Source organism: Helicoverpa zea, chromosome 19, assembly GCF_022581195.2.
Source record: "Helicoverpa zea isolate HzStark_Cry1AcR chromosome 19, ilHelZeax1.1, whole genome shotgun sequence".
Lineage (NCBI taxonomy): Eukaryota > Metazoa > Arthropoda > Insecta > Lepidoptera > Noctuidae > Helicoverpa > Helicoverpa zea.
Genome location: NC_061470.1, coordinates 5996754 through 6016901, shown reverse-complemented (window position 1 = coordinate 6016901; position 20148 = coordinate 5996754). Strand labels below are relative to the sequence as shown.

The window sequence follows — 20148 nt, the reverse complement described above, 5'->3', positions numbered from 1 at the left end:
TAAATTCAGTAGGTGATTGCATTATTATATTATTTAAGTAAATATAGCAAAAACCTCATTTTAACAAAAATCTGGGTAATTTTTAAGACTATGTGCAAGTTCAATACATTTAAGTGGATATTCGTGTAACTTTTTTAAATGCAACAATAAGTATGTTTTACATGGCAGCGTGGAAGTCTTTACAATGACAGATAAGTAGGTAGGCCCTACTATATCAGATAAACGTTGCGGTGACAGGAAGACAGACCACCACTAAAATACATATATGCCAGACCACTTTGTACCTATGTAATTCTTATATGTTCATATTTTGCTAAAACGTATGTTAATTGTTCTAGTAACTGTGTTGTTACTTACATTCACCTACTTTAATATTTGAATTTGTTTGCCAGCAAGTAAACTGATAATTTGGAACCAATAGTAGTGTTTATTTACTTACTTTTCGACCTAGAAACACTATTATTATTATCACACGTTGTTGTTACTATGAATGAATCCATCCTACATTTAAAATTAAGTATTTAATGTTAGACAATGAAGAACAATGAAATTGCCAGCGAGATTGGTTGCAATAAGAGTCAAGAAGTCAAGTGCAATGGTAAGAAAATATTCCTAGTCCAGTGTTGCAATGACAGTGCCAAAGAATGAATGCATGCAGTGTGCATATCTTTGGTATCGATTGGAATTCTTAGCAATATTCCAACCATTTAAAAGGCTTAGTGGACAATTAATAGATACCTACTATACATACTATATTGACAACTCCTACGTATATTATCGTAACCAACAAAATGACGATTTTGCTTTTTTTACATAAAACAACTTATTTTTATTTCCATTTATTTATTTTTAAACATATATTTTACATTTTTAAATATTAAATATAAATGTAAAATATATGTTTAAAAATTTAAATATTTAATGATATCGCTGAAAAGCTACAAAAAAACTTTAAACATGGATCAGTTGCATTTCACTTCAATAAAGCGTAAGGTATTTATAATACAATCTGTCATTCACCTTGCCAATTAAGTTATTTTTATTCTTTGTCTATTCAAATCCAGTCCGGATGTGCCCATATACTTAATATAACAATGAACCATTTTGAAAATGTGTTATTAAATACTGCTAGTGACATGTGCCCACACCATAACAATTCACATTTGAATCAGCAGCCATTATGTAAATATTATTGGTAATTTCAAGTCAAACCTGTTTATCATTTAAATGCAGTATCAATGTTCAAAGGCATGCATAAATAGCTGGTAAGGTTTTTTGAATTAAACATGGTTAAAGACCGTGTGATAATTCAAAGTGCTTGTAAGTGAGTATCTGCCCCCACAACCTCAGGTATTTGTGAAGTAGATGGAGTTATGTTCTTATGAATACCAATTCATAGATGTTAGGAAAGGGTTAAATGAATTCAGGTATTTATCTATACTAATATTATAAAGAGGAAAACTTTGTTTGTTTGTTTGGTTGTAATGGATAAACTCAAAAAGTACTGGACCGATTTTAAATATTCTTTCACCATTAGAAAACTATATTATCTGCGAGTAACATAGACTATATTTTATCCTGGTGCGGGCAGTAACTCCCACAGGACGCGGGTGAAACCGAGGGAAAACGGCTAATTTATCATATAGTCATTAAACAGTTCATTACAAGAAGTTATTAGGTCATCAGATTTGAATTACTGCTGATAAGATAAACAAACTAAGGAGTGGGTTTATAAATACTTAAATAAGTAAACCAGTGTTCAGAGATTAGTATTGGAGATATCTCCTGGCGGTCTTCTATATGAGTTATAGTTATTTTTAATAGTTATCCTGCTGAAATGGAGGATTCAACCAAGTATTTTTATGTCAGTAGAAATAATTAATTGTTTCCACAGTTATGACTTTGTTACAAGTTGTGTACCTTGTGACGTTATTGCTTGTGACTGTATTGTGTTGCTCAAGTCTATTATGCTGTAATGCATGTAGACAAATGTATCCATCAATATATCCACTGACCGTAAGAATGTAATATCTACAACGATTTTATACTTCGCAAAACAATTTTTGTGAATCCTATATAATTAAAGGAAGTCCAAACAGATTTTATAGATAAATATCAGAACCAATCGCTAAACATAACCTAAAATTGATAATAGAAACTGTTGAAGCTACAACAGCTCTCCATCAAATATTATTACTTGTACAGCTGTCTGAGGACCGTAATGCTTTAGTTTTAATTGAACTAAGGAGTAATTTAAAGTATATAAACGAAATGAAATCAATGTAACTGCGAATTGTAACTTATTGGAAGTACATACCTGCCGCCTCAGCTTTAGTCTCGTGCTTGGTCATTTTGGGAGCTATTACACTATCGGCACATTTGAAGATGCTACACTCAGTTTTTATGATAGTTTTAATACTTAAATTCCTTTAAATTATATTTTTATTTTGCTATCAGTCGTGTTTTGGTTTTATCATTTGTGACAGTTGAGTTTGACGTTAATTTTCTTGAGGTTGCCTAGCCCGAACATATGATTTTACGTTTAGTTTTGTGTAATGCATGCGAAGAAAATATTTTCTTTAACAATGATAATTAAATTATATATTTTAAAATACCATATATTTAACAATTAAATAAATTTATTTCATTTTCATAGTATTCAATTAGTTAAAGCCCATATTTTTGCGAAATAAATGCTAATAACGTTTTGTTTTTATGAAACGTTGTTGCAAACAGCAAGCGTATATGCGATTTTCCGACAGCGAGTAACAACAATAATTTTAGTTGTCATTTGATTTTGATTGAAGAATATTGTGCTGATAAAAGCGATGACCTCACGATTTGTTTGAAATTGCGCTAACTTTTAGCGGGTAATTTTAATGTCGCTTTTAGTTACCTTCCTTATATAGTAGCTTTAATTTTATTATTTTTATATTTTGTATATCTTTCTGACCTCCGGTTTTTTTTCCAGATGGTGCCAAGAATGTGGAAACTGTGATACAAATAATACCATAATATTTTTGGCGAGATTTACTTCATTAAAAAATCACCATGTCGAATGCGGCCATAGAAAACGGTGTGCCCGACGAACGGTAAGCTAATATATCTTTTTTTGGGTCTCCATGAGCTTTGAGATTCGTGTTTATGTTATGATCAACAATTTAAAGAGGCTGAAAATTGCGGAAAACCCCATGAAAATAAGTCTCTAAATCTACAGGGTGCAGGGTCCTCCGCGAATATTTTTGGCTTTCTCGGCAGTTGCATCACATTACTGGTGGTTTAAAAATAGATTGAAAGCATGTTTATTTTCTAAAAATAACACATGGAAATAATTTTACCAAACTAATCACACTAAATTAATTAATTTGGAAAAGTATAGAATTATACTTTGAATTTAAGAATTAATATCTATTTCATGCAAAACATAATGGTAACTAAAAAACACCATGTGTGCTAATTGTTGGATACAACAAGATTTTGCTTGTGTCTTTCTCTGGCATAGGTTTAAAGCTACCTCTATGGCAAATTCCATCCAAATACATTAAGTACTTTTTGCTAAAGGAGAAGAACAGTTACCATGTCATCGCTGCATCACCTTAAGGTTGACTGGAGATTGCACAAAGTTAAATAAATAAATAGGTTAATAAATAACAAATATACTACAGTTTATTAACATTTTCTATATAATATTCCAGGGCCACAACATACTACTTTCCAAAGACTGGTTCAAGTGCCACGCTATGGCAGAGGATGAGACTGTTTGTGTCTATATATTGGAAGGCACTTATTGTAGTACTCACACCACTGATCCTACTGCCTATACCTTTATTAAATCATGATGCTGTAAGTATTAATAAAACATTTATTTTGCAGTCTTAAAAAATAAAAAATCCAGGTTTGGTATGAATGAATTGACATCTAGATTCTTTCAAGAGGGACTTTTCTATAGAAGGTATATTCAAGGCTGGGAGTGTGCATTTGTAACTAGCTTGTATATTTATTTAGCAGTACACCTGCCTTTTTTTATAACTGGTAAATTACTGAGCAAGCAAGCCACTTATAAGGAAATTATGAATCACAAATAATCTTTTCCATGATAATCTTGAACGGCACTTATGCCTAAGACCACTTCACCAGGCAGACTGGTTGCCTCATCACTACTTAAATTATGATAATTGACTTGATACTTGAAGTTTACCTTTTTCCTGTTCAAGTTAGAGAGTAAGAGAGCAATAATAAGACTAACTACACAAGGACTTACTAATTTTCAATTAAATTCAATGATATTATCGGAAATGTTAGACAATAAAATGCAATGTACCTATTGTAGTCCTACCTTAAAAATATCAATAATAAAAAATACTAACGTCTGAATAGAGAACCTCCTCCTTTCTAGGAAGCCATATAAGAAAATACTAAGTACCTCAAGAATTAATAAGATATTTCATACCTTTTTCAGGCATACAGATGCATGTACGTAGTCCTAATAATGGCAATCTACTGGGTGTTGGAACTGCTACCGTTACCAGTCACATCCATGCTGCCAATAGTCTTATTCCCCACCATGGGTATACTGGATTCAGACAAGACCTGTGCAGCATACATGAAGGAGACTAATATGATGTTCATGGGAGGTCTTATGATAGCTGCTGGGGTACAGCATTCTAAGTTACCGAAGAGAGTTGCGTTGTGGACCGTACAGGTGGTTGGCTGTTCTCATAGAAGGTGAGCCTAGTTAAGCCCACAAAAAAAAACAAAAATATTCAAAATCAGAGCCATCAAAAATGTGGAAGCTTATAAAGTTACATATTGCAAGCCTTTCTTATCTGCCCAGTTTTGTTTTTCTCTTAATTGTATCTCTGTATGTATCGTGATGTTTTGGGTTCCACAAAGGTGTTGATGTTTTTCTGCAGTATTCTGTTTATCCTTATGGAATCAAGTCTATATTGGTAAATGTTACTGCAAGTACTCCTTCCGAATATAAAGCCGTATTTCAATTCGTAATTTATTTTCCAGACTGAACTTTGGATTAACTTTCGTGACTATGTTCATATCAATGTGGGTGTCTAACGCAGCCGCCACCACTATGATGGTGCCCATCGTTGAGGCCATATTAGAAGTATTAGAACAGGTAATTTATCTTTATATTGGGAACAAATATAATGACCACCATAAAATGCTTTGATACCCTAAGTTTTGCAACCAGAAATATCTACTGAACACCAGAAAAATAAAGTCTAAAAATGTAATAGTACCAGCTATTTTAGTCACGACTTCACTTTAAATTGTATTCGACCACCAAATTTAGTAAATGATCACCAACTCTTGACGACCAAATTAATGTATTATTTTTGCCTAAATAAGTCACTGTGATTGCCATAAAATGTAGGCTTATTACCAAATAAAGTATTATGATGCCATATTAAGTTATGTGTCCGGCTTGCAATGCATGCGTGAGTGTCAGTATGACGAGTGACAGGGGAAAATGGAAGAAAATGACATATTGCGCCGACGCCAAGTAAAATTGGGAACAGGGCAGGAGAAAGAAGAAGAAGAATGTGTTTCTCAATACACTCTTATCGCACTGTTTAGAGGCATGCAATAGACAATTTTCCACGCTAGTGCAGGAAAAGGGTCCCCATAATGTTATTACATTTATTTTATCAGGCCGAACTTATTTTTTTGGAGTCAGTTTACTTAAACAGGATAGCAAGATGTAAAAACTTTTTTGATGATCATTTACTACTTTTGGTGATCATTTACTACTTTTGGGATAACAATGATTTTTTTGGACTCATTTTGCTTAAATAGGATAGCAGAATTTAAAAACTTCGGTTATAATCTTACTTTAAAATGGTGGTTTAATTTTGGTGATCATTTACTATTTTTGGCTTACGCATGATTTATTTTGGAGTAATTTCACTTAAATAGGATAGCAAAGTGTTAAAACTTTGGTGATAGTTTTACATTAAAATGCGAGTTTCATTTTGGTGATCATTTACTATTTTTGTCTGCTGTTTGTTACTATATCTGGTGATCAGTTAAACATAAGCCCTTTATATTTCCATCATAACATCATTCTCTGAAACTGCTCTTCATATTAAAACGTAAACATGTTAAAAAGAGACATTCTGCTGGTAGTTAGAGAGTAATGTTAGCAATATTTATTTTACAGCAAGGACTTGGCGATGTCTTCTTAAACAGGAAGAAGAACCCACCGGCGGAAAATGGAAAAGATTCCAAACCCGTAGCCAAAACTGGAGAAGAAGAGTAAGTATACCTTAAATTAGATTATTGTAACAATTTGAAACATGCTTGAAGAGTCGAATTAATTAAAACTATGACGAACGACTCGAAGACACTACCGTTTTTAACCGAACCTTCAAGTTGTAGTGCTCCAAAATGTATAGGTGTACGTGTCTCCGCGACGCGAATCAAGTCCGATCGACGCGGCGATAGTTTTTTGCCACACACATTTTTCCACTGGACTCGTGGCGCGATTTATATAACACACTAGCTTCTGCCAGCGGTTTCACCCGCATCCCGTGGAAACCTCTGCACGAACCCGGATAAAAAGTAGCCTATAGCCTTCCTCGATAAATGGGCTATCTAACACTGAAAGAATTTTTCAAATCGTACCAGTAGTTCCTGAGATTAGCGCGTTCAAACAAACAAACAAACAAACTCTTCAGCTTTATAATATTAGTATAGATATTTAAAACTCAATGTATACAATGTACGTGAACTTGTTTCAGAGCACCAATGCCGAGCGACATAACGATCTGCTACTACCTGAGTATAGCGTACGCGTCCACTCTGGGCGGGTGCGGGACCCTCGTCGGAACTGCCACCAACTCCGCCTTCAAAGGGATCTTTGATTCGTAAGTTGATGTTATAAATAACTAGCTTTCGCCTGCGATTTTACTCCGCACACCTAAATAAAAGTTGCCTATGTTCTTTCTTAGGTTCTTGATTATCTGTGTGTACTAAACATTTAATTCAGATCAGGAGTTTTGGCGCGAAAGCCCGCATAGGACTCGCAAATTATATATTTGTAAGGATAAGAATGACTTGGTTTGTCGTCACTGAATTCGAGTCTGTATATTTCTTAGGCGTACAAATAAATATTGCGTATTTTGACTATCCAAGAAGAATTTAGAATTCATTCCGTTGGTCCTTTCAACAACCTTCTATTTCACCTTGTTAGAAAGATAGTTTATTTGAGTGAATTAAGTTGTTGTTTGCAAGAACATAAGTACCTGGCCGGCGAAACATCAAATTGCTCTAGTCTGCCATATTTATCGTCGTCACAATATATTAAATGAGTAATGTTAATAATGTTTATATTGCAGCGAGTTCCCCGAGTACTCGAGCTCGGTGAACTTCTTCTGGTTCATGGCGTACAGCACTCCACCGATGCTGATCATGCAGCTGCTCGTCTGGGTGGCCCTGCAGGTCACCTTCATGGGCATGTTCAGGTAAATATATATTATATAAAATGAAAAGCTACAGGTAAAAGTTTTAATAACCGAAGTGGCAGTTTTATCTCAATTTTTTTTTATAAATATTTTGTAGGGACATGTGTAAAAGGCATAAAAACGATTGGACTTTGGATTGGATTGGACCCAGCGCAGATTGAGAGGAGAAGATCTTTATAAGACACTTTAAAATCAACTGCAACTTTATTGAAATAAAGTGCATATATGCTTGAACCTAACAAAAAAAATTTTGCTCTTGATTTTCTAGTGTTTTATAAAAATCCTGCGCTCTGAGCTGGGACTGACTAAGGATGGTGCTATTGGACGTTTACTAATTATGTTATTCTTTGTTTACAGGCCAAACAGCGAAGCCGCTAAGAAGGTGAACATGGCGTCATCAGGATCGTTGACCACCATGAAAGTCATCAAAGAGCAGTACAGAAACCTTGGACCTATCACTTTCCATGAAAAGGTGAGCGTGAAACAAAAGATAAATAAGTTTAGTTTGGATAAATTAGGTACCATAAAGTTCAGGCATGACATATTATTTTGAAACCAATTTTCCAATCAACATTGAACCTTGTAGTTAAGAGATAAAGTTGGTAATATTTAAACTTTGGCTGACTATATTACCTTGATGTGTTGGCATATATATTAGGACACATATTTAACCAAAGTGGTACTTGCTCGCAGGCCTCTGGTCTCCTGTTCATCCTGGCTGTATTCCTGTACATCTTCCGTCGCCCCGGCTTCATGCCCGGCTGGGCTGATGTGCTTACTACCATGTAAGTTTTATTACATTCATATTATTTCATATTACTGGTGCCTACATACCTATTAATGTTTTTAAGTATACCTAAACATTTTGCATGAATAATTAATTTTTGAATACACAGACAGATGTGGTGCAGGACTTTGTTTTATAATATATAGCATTATTGAGGTTCAAATGAACTTATTATCAAGATTGTATGAGGTAGACCTTTGCTGTGTTCATAAACTCATTTGGTGAAATTAATAAAAAAATATTTTCATCTTAGCGGTCTCAGAATGTAAGAATGAAAATCATCCATAAGTCGTATTATTATAGTGGAACAATTGATTTCACTCCTCTAACCCAAAATTTTGTGTGTTTTACAGGAAAGTGAAGGACGGCGTGACTTCAATGTTCATCGTGATCCTGATGTTCATCCTCCCGATGTGCTGCGACTTCCTCAAGTTCTTCTCCAGCTCTTCATCATGTCAGTAGTTTTAATTTGTTTATTTTTTTTCGAAAACATGACCAAATTCCGGTTATCGAAAAATATTCATAACTCACATAATTGCAAGCAATTTTTGCTCATTCCCACTACCAAGTGTACTGTTAGAAATTTAATGCTTTGTTTTACATAAATTAATATGTATGATTTTCAACAGATGAGGAATTGGCGGCGACTAAGCCATCACCCAGCATCGTGACCTGGGGTATCCTGAAGGAAAAGATCCCATGGGGTCTACTGTTCTTGCTTGGTGAGTACAACAATTATATTTCTTAGGTAATAGATAATATTAGGTGTTTCTACCCAGATAACATATTGTTTGTACCATAAAAATGAAGGGGCATTGGAAAAACCGTTTTTTTATGGCCTGCGAAATATATTTTTTCGACGATTTGCCTTCAATGGCTTTAGCGAAAGAACGTATTTTTTTTGCTGCGTGTTACCTACAATGCCTTTATTTATAGGATGTGTAGGAAAACATGATGAGACGAAAAGAAATAAGTTATTGAGTCCACACCATTGTACATTTGTTAGGTTTTGTAGAAAAAGTGTAATAGATAAATAAACTATAGGACACATTTTCTAATTATCCAGATTATTCCCAGAAAAGTTTGTAACAGCTTTTTTATCTTTAAATATTTTCTTTACTGCCCGTAACAATTATTAACCATCTTTCTACCCCCAGGTGGAGGCTTCGCCCTCGCCGAAGGCAGCAAGGCTACCGGTCTATCCTCCATGATCGGGTCCTCACTGGAAGGTCTGCAAGGCCTGAACCATGCAGTAGTATTACTGGTAGTGGTGCTGGTGACGCAATTCATCACCGAGTTCACTTCTAACGTGGCTATAGCGAACCTTATACTGCCTGTGCTGGCTAATATGGTGAGTTGGTCTTTTGAAAGTTTTGGTGGTGTAATAAAATTGTATCAAGTATTTGTAGGATCATTTTTACAGTACTTCAGAAGTTATATTCCCTTGTTATGTAAAAAAAATGTAATAAGTGATGTATAGAAGAAATGACATTAACAGCTGTTCCCAATATTGTATCTATCTGAAGTTTTGCTTACGAGAGGTAGGAATTTGACGTAACTTGTATGGGGCTAATGTCAAAATTATCTCTCTAGGAAAGCAAATCTACAGATAGGTAGAATATTTTGAACGGCTATTAGTCACTTTGCTAGAGTAACTATCACATTATTTGCTGTAACAGTTATTTGTTTAACATGTAGATATTTCGGAATAACGTCAAAATCTTTCAATATTTTTTGCCTACTCAAATGTACGTATAGATCTTCGACCATTGCTAGAAACTAATACATATGTAACTATTACTTCCCCCAGGCCCGTGTCCTCCACATCGACCCTCGTTACCTGATGATCCCGGCGACGCTGGCCTGCTCCATGGCATTCCACATGCCCGTTGGCACTCCGCCCAATGCCATCGTCGCTGGAGTTGCGCATATACCTACTTCTAAGATGGTGAGTACTGGTTTTAGACTTAGATTTGTATTTTGTAGACCTTGAAAATGGGGAGATTTTATAACAAAAAAGGTATTTTTTATGGGATTTTTAGTGAGACTTGAAAGCGAAAGCAAACTGCGAGGATACATATTATGTACATATGTCAAGAGTACAGATGCAAAAATCTATGCTAATATGAAAAAAAGATAACATTTTTGTTGTTTGTTTGTAAATTGCACTATTTCCGAGTGACATAGGCTACACTTTATCCGGGGCAGGCAGAAGTTCCTACGGGACGCGGGTAAAACCGCGGGTAAACAGCCCTTTCTTCCTACTACGTTTCTTTGCGCCTATGTTATTTTAAGAGGTTTCAACAAAATTCCTGAAAATTACATTATGCTCATAATTGTCATAAAATGACATGGCTAACTGGTTTTCTTTTTTTCAGGCTGTTGGCGGCATAGGCCCCAAAATAATCACCACACTCATCGTATGGGGCGCGTACCCCACATGGGGCTCAGTGATCTTCCCCACCATCGCTCCCACCGTGGCCCCCTCACACAACGCCACTACTCCCGTCAACAACCTCACGTTAGCTTGCAATACCACGCTCGCCAGTATTGCCAGCCTCCCCAACTTTAACTGCACACTACCCACAAATAAAACTAGCCTCTTCACCTGCAATTATCTTCCTCTAACTAGTTAAAAAAAAAACATTATAGTGAAGGGATTTTCAAAGCATTTTTATTAAAGTATTTATCGATTTAGGTAAATGAACAATATTTATGAAGATGTACAGGTATGTGCCATTTTGTACTGTTTTCAAACTAAAGATATCTCTTTAGTTTTTAAAGCAATCTCAGTGTGAAAATATTTCTTCTTAGAATTATTTTTTTGAGTGAGACAGGAGTACCCAGTTTAAAGTTTTGAGTTGGTTGGCCTATATTATCTGTATTTATTTAATGTTGCCAACGTAATGATAATACAGTAGTACATGTGATGGAATTGTTGAATAACGTCTACATTTACACAAGAATTTCCAAAATTGACTTATTTTTGCGTACTTAATTTATTTGGATTTTTGACTTGTAATGTAAAACACGGAAATGGTATATCCAAAGTTATTAAAATTGGGCAATGAGTGCTTATTCTAATATTATGCTTATAAAAGAAGCATAGGACTTTATTAAGCAACTTCCTCACAGGTATTTGATAAATTGAAATAATGTATGCGCATTGTATTCAGTATAAAAGCATTTTATATGATAAATAATATTAAAGCAGCATTTATTTATATGTGGAGTGTGACGCCCCACCGACTCAGTACATTGCCGAAATATGTAATTTACTTGATAAATATATATTTTTCCTACAGTTGGACACCAACGAAATAACGAAAACTACCAATATTGAATTTGTAGACATTGTATTTGTCTTCAAAGTTACAACCAAATATGCATTTTTATAATAATGTCCAACTGTGTATAGTGGAAATATGGCCAATACGTAGTGCCTAACGATCCAGCCTACTGGGACAATAATAATGCTTAAATGTAATATTATAGTACGTAATATGTATTGTAACGGAGTAAAGCGGGTGAGGATTTGTAAAACAATGTGCTTTTACATTTGCAACGAATTTTGTCGGAACGGATAAAAAGTAGGTCTTATATCGATGTTATTAAGACTTTTTTGCATGATGCAGTAGATACTTGAAAAGAGGTCATAAAAAGACGGCGCCATATGTGCATGAAAAAAGAATCTCAATGTTCCAAATTCAAACAAAAAACGCGCGAATTACAATAGTGTTGCAAGTTCTGATAAAAATATTTACCATTGTACGTTTGCAAATGTGATGTAACATAAAATATATTTTGTATAGAAAATGTTTATGTGAAGGTGTAATTCAAATATGTTTTAATTTTAATCCCGGTCTAACGGGATGTTCCTAGTTTTAATACCATGTAATATATTGAACGCGTGCGGTGTGTGAATTCGTGTGTGTGTTGCATGAATCTTATAAATGTGAAGAGTTTATATATAAATATTTATTTTTGGACCTTTTCCTTTGTAACATATTCCAGATAGGCTCCTTTACGGCCGTTCCTAATATTCTATCTATCTATGATTTTGGATACTAGAGATAGGGCTAATGTTTAAATTCTATCGCTAGTTAGAAAAGCCATGGATAGGATATTGCAAACGGCCGTTAGTAAATACAGCTTGTAGGTGCCTTAACATAAGGCCATGTAAGAACAAAATGTGCTTTTGTTGTCAAACAAATATTTGTGATGCCTTTATGTAAGTGAGTGGAAAAGTGCAAATTAGTCGTAATTATTATATTGATAATTATTTTAGGCGTGTGAATGTTTATTGCGTACATAAATATAAGAGTTTTGAAACGAATTTTGATAATTTTATGAATAATACTACGTAATGTAGTTTATATTTCCATTTCAATGTCGTTTGGACAATTATTTGGATTTAAAATTTTGATAATGATCATGTTCTATCTGTAATAATAGTTAGTATACATTGAAGATAAAAATCAAAAGTTTTGTAATTGCGATGTTCGTATTTTCTGTATAAATTACATTGATTTTATACCCAATTTGTATAAATAGGTTGTTCTCTTGAACAAGAGCCTGATGGAAAAAATATTGTAGCTTTTGATATTATAAAAAAATTAAACGACCATGATCCAAGCGCTTTTGTCATGTAAGAGCATTTTATATAACCTTCAAAAGTATTCCGAATTAAATAAACCCATGTTACCTCAGTGATTTTACATAGAAGAAATAGTACGTATTTTTAATGCATACGTATATACATATGTGTAGCTATTGTCAAATAATATGAAAATAGCTACAGAAACTTTTCATGGATGGCAAAGTGCTGATATCCCATAATAATCTTATGCAGACTCGATAATCTTATAAGATATTAAAGATTTCCAGTTTTCCAAAATTTAAAGTCGGTTGTGATAATATTTTTTTGTCACAAATGCTTATTTTAGGTTATTATTATCATTTTGAACGCCAAATCATGTTTAGTACTTGAATTTCTCGTGGTACTTAGATACATTTGTTTTGCAAAACTGAAACAGAAATGTACGTAATGTGCTCATTTTGTAAATATGGATCGAAGGAGTGTGTTGTTGATTAAATATGTTGCAATGAAAACTTAAACTTTTTTATTATAGTTAATATATTTTACTTCAACCTTATAAGTTTACTTAAAATCAATTTCAAAGTAATATTTCCATTATGACTAGTTTCACCGGTTACTGATAAAATCTCTGATAGACTAGCAGGAACTTATCTGACAGATAAACTATAACTCTTGGTTTCACAGGTCTCGGATAGCAATGTCTGGCAGAAATTATACGCAGACGTCTTGTAGATAACACTACCACATAACTAACTGATATCTTATCGGTAACCAGTAAAACTTCCTTAAACTCTTGTCTTAAATATCTTGAAGACGTTAACATCGGCCCACTCCGGGTCGAGCGTGATGTCTGACCATATGGCTGTGGACCATACAGCTACCGTAAACCAGACCACTACTATTGCTATTACTGACGGTCCGATGCCTGCGTACATCTGGAGGTAATAATAACTAGGTTATTTGGAAATAAGTACATAGAAGGATATAATTAAACAAGAGTGTAGCAAGTATAGAGTCTAGACTAGACGGGAGGTTGATACGACCCGAGACAACTGTCAGCTGTAGGTGTGTGCTCTTCATAGCACGAATGCTGTTTGAGCTTACTGAAGAGCTAGTACTTTCTAAGTATATCTTGGACACCAATGACCTGATAAAAAGGTGAAGGAAAACATCTTGAGGAAACCTGGACTATAAAGTCTGAAATCGCCAACCCGCATTGAGCAAGCGTGGGGATTAATGCTTAGTCCTTCTCCGTGTGAGAGGAGGCCTGTGCCCAGCAGTGGGACGATAAACAGGCTGTAACAGAAGCTGATATTTCTAAATAAGCCGATTTCTAACGTACCATTTTCCAAGGTGGGATGTGCACATAAGCACAAACCATGGCATTCACTGGAGATCCCGTCACGAGGTGGAATGGTAACGAGCTGGCGAGCGTGGCCGCCATCATCAGGCAGTGAGGGTTCACGTCGCTGACTACGGCCTAGATAACGTGCAAATTAAATAAGCATGCAGGTACTAAGAATAATAAAAAATACGCATGGGTTTGTCCGTCTTATTGAAAAAGGTGGTCTTTAAAAGCACCTTTAGGCTTCCTGAAAACACGTTTTATAATAATCTGGATCGCAAATGGAGCCCATGGCCCATAGTTACCAGTTTACTTGAAACATAGCATGAAAATATCTTTAAAAGAATGGTAAAACTTCCGGCTCACCACTTTAGCAATGCTGGGCAAAATAGCATAAACCACACAGAAGTTGGTGGCGAATTCCGTGAGCGCCTTGCAAAATACAACGATAACGAACACCACCGCCGATCGTGACCAGCCTTGGAACATTAGCAGGAACTTCTCGAATTCTGCGTTCATTTCTGAGTCTCTGAGGGACTCGAATAGAGTGCAGCTGCCGGCTGCAAAGAAGATTTATTTGTTTAAAACACCTTGGACTATAATTACAGGGTTAACCCTAATGATACGGCTAAGAACTTAACACTATTAAAAAAGATCAAATCAAATAACTAAGGTAAGATAAGAACTATTCTTCAAGCGGGTATAAAGCTCGCATGTAGGTATTACCTGGTGTGCAGTTAGTACTTTAGTAGTAAGTATCCACCTAGTGACTTACCACATACTTAGGTTGGTGTTAAGCCATGGATACCCCTGACTTAATTACCAATATCTCCTTTCCAACACATAGGTCGTTCTCAGATCAGTTCCGCTGGCGTCATCCCCCCAAAAGGGCAGTTCCTTAACTTTCTTTAACATACCTTACATTTACCTACCACAAATCAAATAACTAAGGTACCTAGGTATTTATGTTAATTTACCTATAATTAAAGGTACGCTCCAGTGAATATCTCGTCGTAACATGGCCCAATTGAGACACGATTTGGTTTGGGTAGTCGGCAAAGGCTCCATGTTCCCATCTAAATATAAATATCGATTATTTGTTGTCACCGGGAGCTATCCAACTGGAATATGTGGAGGAATGTTTCTATACAAAACGAGCTCATATGATTTCAATCACATTTTGAGAGGAAGAACTACATTTTTCAAGATACAAACAAATCTAAGCATGCCATGGGAACCAAAATAAGTGTGTAACGTTTTATGAAGGGTAACCCATTCTGCTGAAAGAGCTACCGTGGTCCTGCAGGTACACAAACTCGATAAGGAACATGGGTGAGGTAGTGTAAAGTCTGACAATCCCTCCTGCAACCGCGACATCACCTCATTTCCCTCCTCAAAAAAGGGTAGGTTTCCTCCTACCTATAATCATGTCTTACAAGACAGCTCTATATACGACCTCTGTTGTGAAGAGACTATACCTGTTCTCCTCTTGAAATACTTGACGAAGTCCAAATTAATAGGCATCAAGAATAGCAGAACCACACACATCATGCATGGTGTTGAGACTCTCAAGTGACTGAAATATTGAAGATTTTTTATAGATAGGGTACAATTTCGTAGATATTTGACCAACTTAAGTGGTGTAAGATAATATTTAAATAGGTTACTGGTGAAACTGGTTGGTGGTACCCAGTAGGGAATGGTCGATGTGTGCGCTGCTGGTCGTGGCATGCAGAAAACATGTCAGCACTACTATAGCAGAAACAACCTGCAAACATAAAACATGTTGAAAAGTACAGGATAAGGGACATTAACATTTAAACCTTCATCCTGGTGGTTCCCCCCTCGAAGAAAAGTATAAGATCGATTTATTCATGCATTACAACATATACTTACATCAATGTAGCCTGAACACTAATTCCTGTCTATGAGCAAGCATTTCATGATCAACCATAAAAGCAACTATTCTTTAGCTCCAGCCCCCTATATCTTCAAACCTCAATGTTGTGATGTGCAAAGCAGACCTCAAATTTCAGTGTGTAGGTAGGATTAAATGTAAGTTTGTTACTTACATACTCCTGAAACTTGACTTTCCCGAGCTGTTGATACTGTGTCGCTAACAGCGTGTCGATGTATTGCGCTTCTTCTTCTGTCATACCAATTTCTACGTCGCTTCGGGCTCTATAATTTATTTAATAAATTATTTTTTGCATTCCACACAATTAATGATAGTTTCGGTTTTTTCCATACTCCTTTGATAAAAAAGTTGAAATCAATGCAAACTTTTTCATGCATGCACAAAAAGTGTCACTGGCTACTTTTCCTAAGAAAAAATGGAAATGCCATTAAAGTTTTACTTTTAATTTATTTCTTCTTTATTATTTTATGGCTTACTAATATTTTTTTCTGCTAAATCAGCCAGTCATTTCGAAAAAGTATTACCTACGTTTTACTTGAAACCTTTTTGGATATTTAGACCTTATCTTTAAAATGATTTTTCTCTACATTATTTATTCGCGTTTTTTTATTCATTCATTCATTTATCTACATATTGTATCAATTAATTACCTACCTGAACATTCCTAAGAAATTGAAATTCATCCACAAATACAGAAGTGTTTCCATGACCAGCACTGCTGGGAGGTTCAGCAACATGAAATGCGGGAACTCAATCTTCGGACCAATTGGGAATATCCTTGCAAATTGAACATCTTTGATTATTTGAACTTTAACGACATTCAATTTCAAAACTGACAAAATAAAATGATATAAATAAGGTACCTACCTACCTAACCCATATTTAAGATGTAGGTTTGCCATTTCCATGATGGCCTACTTTACAATGCCAAATAATAACAAAATACTAGCAGTCGTAAACACTTACGTCTCACAATAAACTTTGAATATCTGATTGGTCTGACTGCCTAACATTGTCGCCATGCCACCTGTAACCAAAGCGCAGTTGGAGAAAATCTACGAATTGAAGAGTTTTGATCCTTAGATATTAAGTTGCCAAGAAAAACACCTTGGAAAGCAATGTTTGCCTAGTTAACTTACCTATTGATGAGGAATACGCCATGCCAAGAAAATAGAACACCGTGAAGTCTGATGGCCTCGGAGCACTGTAACAATTTGCATGGTCTATTGTTATGTTATTGTCTAACTTTGTAAGGCACCATAGTTGATACTAAGTAGGTGTCTAGGCTACGGCTTCTTACAAAGAATTTCGTACTAACACGATTTCATGGCGATTAGACTTCTGCTGAGCCTTTCCGATTGTTTGGTAGATTTCAATGATGCCCATCTAAAATTAAAACAGAAATTGAAATTTTATTTCGCCGGTGCCACCCGTGAGGGCGATGATGATGATGATGTCTTCCTAGACGTTTCTGCCAACGGCGGCAGTTTGTCACTGGGTCTCGTTGGAGCTCGTCAAATACCTGGGTCTTATACATTTGCCGGTTACAAAAGAATCGTGTGAACTAGCTTACCTTCTCGAGCTCCATAAGGATAGCTTTGACCAGCGGCATCATCAGCCCACAAGCTAAGATGCTTGATATCCACATGGAGAGGAACATGCTCATGAACATGATGAGGAAGCTTAATCTGAAAACGTTTTATAGTTATGATTTTATTTTATCTTCCTACTGTAGTGCACCAAGCACCTAACCTTCTGTCGTTAGTCTTTTGCAGATTGCCACCTCGTCTCTATGTTGTCGAGTGGAAGTAATGACCTTTTCCTTTACATTTAAGCTTCTTTAACGAATCAGTGTACATAAGGAAATACATAGAGGTGTTCATAGAGTGTACATAGGGAAATACATAGGGGAGTACATAGAGTGTACGTGGGGGAGTTCAAAGAGCGTACATAAGGAAATATAGGGGAGTTCATAGAGCGTACATAAGGAAATACATAGGAGAGTACATAGGGTGCACAAAGGGAAGTTCATAGAGCGTACATAAGGAAATAATAGAGGGATTACATGAAGTGTACATAAGGAAAAACATAGGGCAGTTCATAGAGTACATGAGGAAATACATAGGGGAGTTCATAGAGTACATGAGGAAATACATAGGGGAGTTCATAGAGTACATGAGGAAATACATAGGGGAGTTCATAGAGTGTACATAAATTATAACGTAGTACATATATATCGATAGCTAAATGAGTGTATGCCACACAATTTTCTGCGAAGTGAAGATTATGCCAACTGTTGCTATGCAAAATAAGATTACGACATAAAAAGTTCTGCCATAAAGGGCGGATCCTCCCGTAAATTCATCTTAGTGACAAAATACTGGGCCACTAAGATATTTATACCTACAAGTCTGATCGACTTGCGAAAAAGAAGAATATTAATTCCTATGATGTTTGTGGTGGTTAAAAAATGGGTATCGAGATATAGCTAGTTAAGATTCAGATTACAATATTACCGATAATGTGAGCACCCGAACACCAGCAGCACTTTGAGAGCGACCCTTCGGTGCACGTTACTATTCTCTATGGCTATCGTGATCATCATTATTCCGATACAGTCCAGCAGATCGTTACGAATGTACATCTGGGAACACGAATGGGTAAAATGATAAGGTTGCTTCACCTTCGCCTGGTGCGAAACATGTCTGCACTCCAGTCAGAAAAATGGTGACAACCCATCTTCCTATTGAGTGTTTAGGTACCGTAACAGTCAAGGTTTCCGCACGCAAAGGGTTAAGGACCCTCTTACTAAGACTTCGCAATCCGTCTGTCCATTTGTCACCAGACTGTGCTTCATGGTCCATTTTGTGTTTAGAGAAGAGTTCTTTTTCATGACTTGCTATATGATCCACCCGTTAGATAGTCCGTATTTGTGTTCCTTTACCTCGGTAATAAAACTATTCCCTATGCCGTTCATGATGCAAGAGAGTCCGATGGGCAGTATTGCCAGCACACTGGGATGTAGCACATCCAAAGTCCAGTACACAACCATCAGCAGAAAAACGAAGAAACTCTTGTATGCCTATGAAATAATGAGATAAATAAAAGAATCTGCCACTGTAATCAATAAATAATTTATGATTTTTATTTTGGCACATTTGTAAGGTAATATTTGTTACTAACATTGTTTGCACCAATGAAAAACACGGGTGATAATAAAATTGGAGCAATCAGCACCACTAACATTCTCCAATACGTTTTGCAGAATAATTTAAATCGATCCTTGGTAGTAATTATCACGAGGTTTGTCTCTCTGTAAATTGCAGGTCTTTATTTAGGCAAGTATACGATAAATAGGTACTAGGTACTGTTTGAGTAGGTAGGTATAATCATACTAGCTTCTGCCAGCGGTTTCACCCGCATCCCGTGGAAACCTCTGCACGAACCCGGATAAAAAGTAGCCTATAGTCTTCCTCGATAAATTTTCAAATCAGACCAGTAGTTCCTGAGATTAGCGCGTTCAAACAAACAAACAAACAAACTCTTCAGCTTTATAATACTAGTATAGGTAGATTAAAATTATTTGAAGTCATGACTTACGACGAGGAATCGGAATTCATTGTTGCACGTATATAATTAGTAATTCCTAGAAGTATAATTTATATTACGCTAATTAGCCTTAGGTTAGTAATTTACGTAACAACTTAGTCGCAATTTATCTATAAGCTATTTAGATTCAAGTTTACAAAACGTAGGACTGAACATTTTAATCTCGTTGGTTTCCAATTTATTATTCCCACAGCCTCACAAAAAATATATGTAAATTAGCGGCAGGTTACAGGTATATTTCATTGTATTTATATTGAACGTAATAAAAGAAATATTAGCTCAAATACATAACAAGTATACATGGAAAATAAATCTACGCCTCTTGAACGCAATACTTGGTTCTTGGTAGAAATATGTTTTGAAAACTGGCAATACCAGCGACATCTATCAGTTGGATTAATTGTTTTTTTT

The 20148-nt window shown here is 35.6% G+C and overlaps 2 protein-coding genes and 1 pseudogene across 2 annotated transcripts in view; 1 reads left to right on the top strand and 2 right to left on the bottom strand.

Moving 5' to 3' along the window:
* The window catches only part of LOC124639520 (GPI transamidase component PIG-S), a 43326-nt gene extending 40828 nt beyond the window's left edge, over positions 1 to 2498 (bottom strand). Inside the window, exon 1 of the mRNA XM_047176933.1 lies at positions 2318 to 2498. Within this exon, the coding sequence (XP_047032889.1) occupies positions 2318 to 2351 (34 nt within the window). The 5' untranslated portion in view covers positions 2352 to 2498. The remainder of the gene's footprint in view (positions 1 to 2317) is intronic.
* LOC124639512 (protein I'm not dead yet) overlaps positions 1 to 13377 on the top strand; it is a 28172-nt gene extending 14795 nt beyond the window's left edge. Inside the window, exons 2-15 of the mRNA XM_047176925.1 lie at positions 2972 to 3092; positions 3696 to 3843; positions 4460 to 4725; positions 5017 to 5131; positions 6176 to 6270; positions 6756 to 6881; positions 7353 to 7478; positions 7836 to 7950; positions 8172 to 8263; positions 8619 to 8719; positions 8895 to 8987; positions 9423 to 9616; positions 10076 to 10213; positions 10644 to 13377. Of these exons, the coding sequence (XP_047032881.1) occupies positions 3052 to 3092; positions 3696 to 3843; positions 4460 to 4725; positions 5017 to 5131; positions 6176 to 6270; positions 6756 to 6881; positions 7353 to 7478; positions 7836 to 7950; positions 8172 to 8263; positions 8619 to 8719; positions 8895 to 8987; positions 9423 to 9616; positions 10076 to 10213; positions 10644 to 10901 (1908 nt within the window). The 5' untranslated portion in view covers positions 2972 to 3051 and the 3' untranslated portion in view covers positions 10902 to 13377. The remainder of the gene's footprint in view (positions 1 to 2971; positions 3093 to 3695; positions 3844 to 4459; positions 4726 to 5016; positions 5132 to 6175; positions 6271 to 6755; positions 6882 to 7352; positions 7479 to 7835; positions 7951 to 8171; positions 8264 to 8618; positions 8720 to 8894; positions 8988 to 9422; positions 9617 to 10075; positions 10214 to 10643) is intronic.
* Positions 13378 to 13384: 7 nt separating this feature from the next.
* On the bottom strand, positions 13385 to 18960 carry LOC124639544 (annotated as a pseudogene).
* Between the last annotated feature and the right edge of the window lie 1188 nt (positions 18961 to 20148).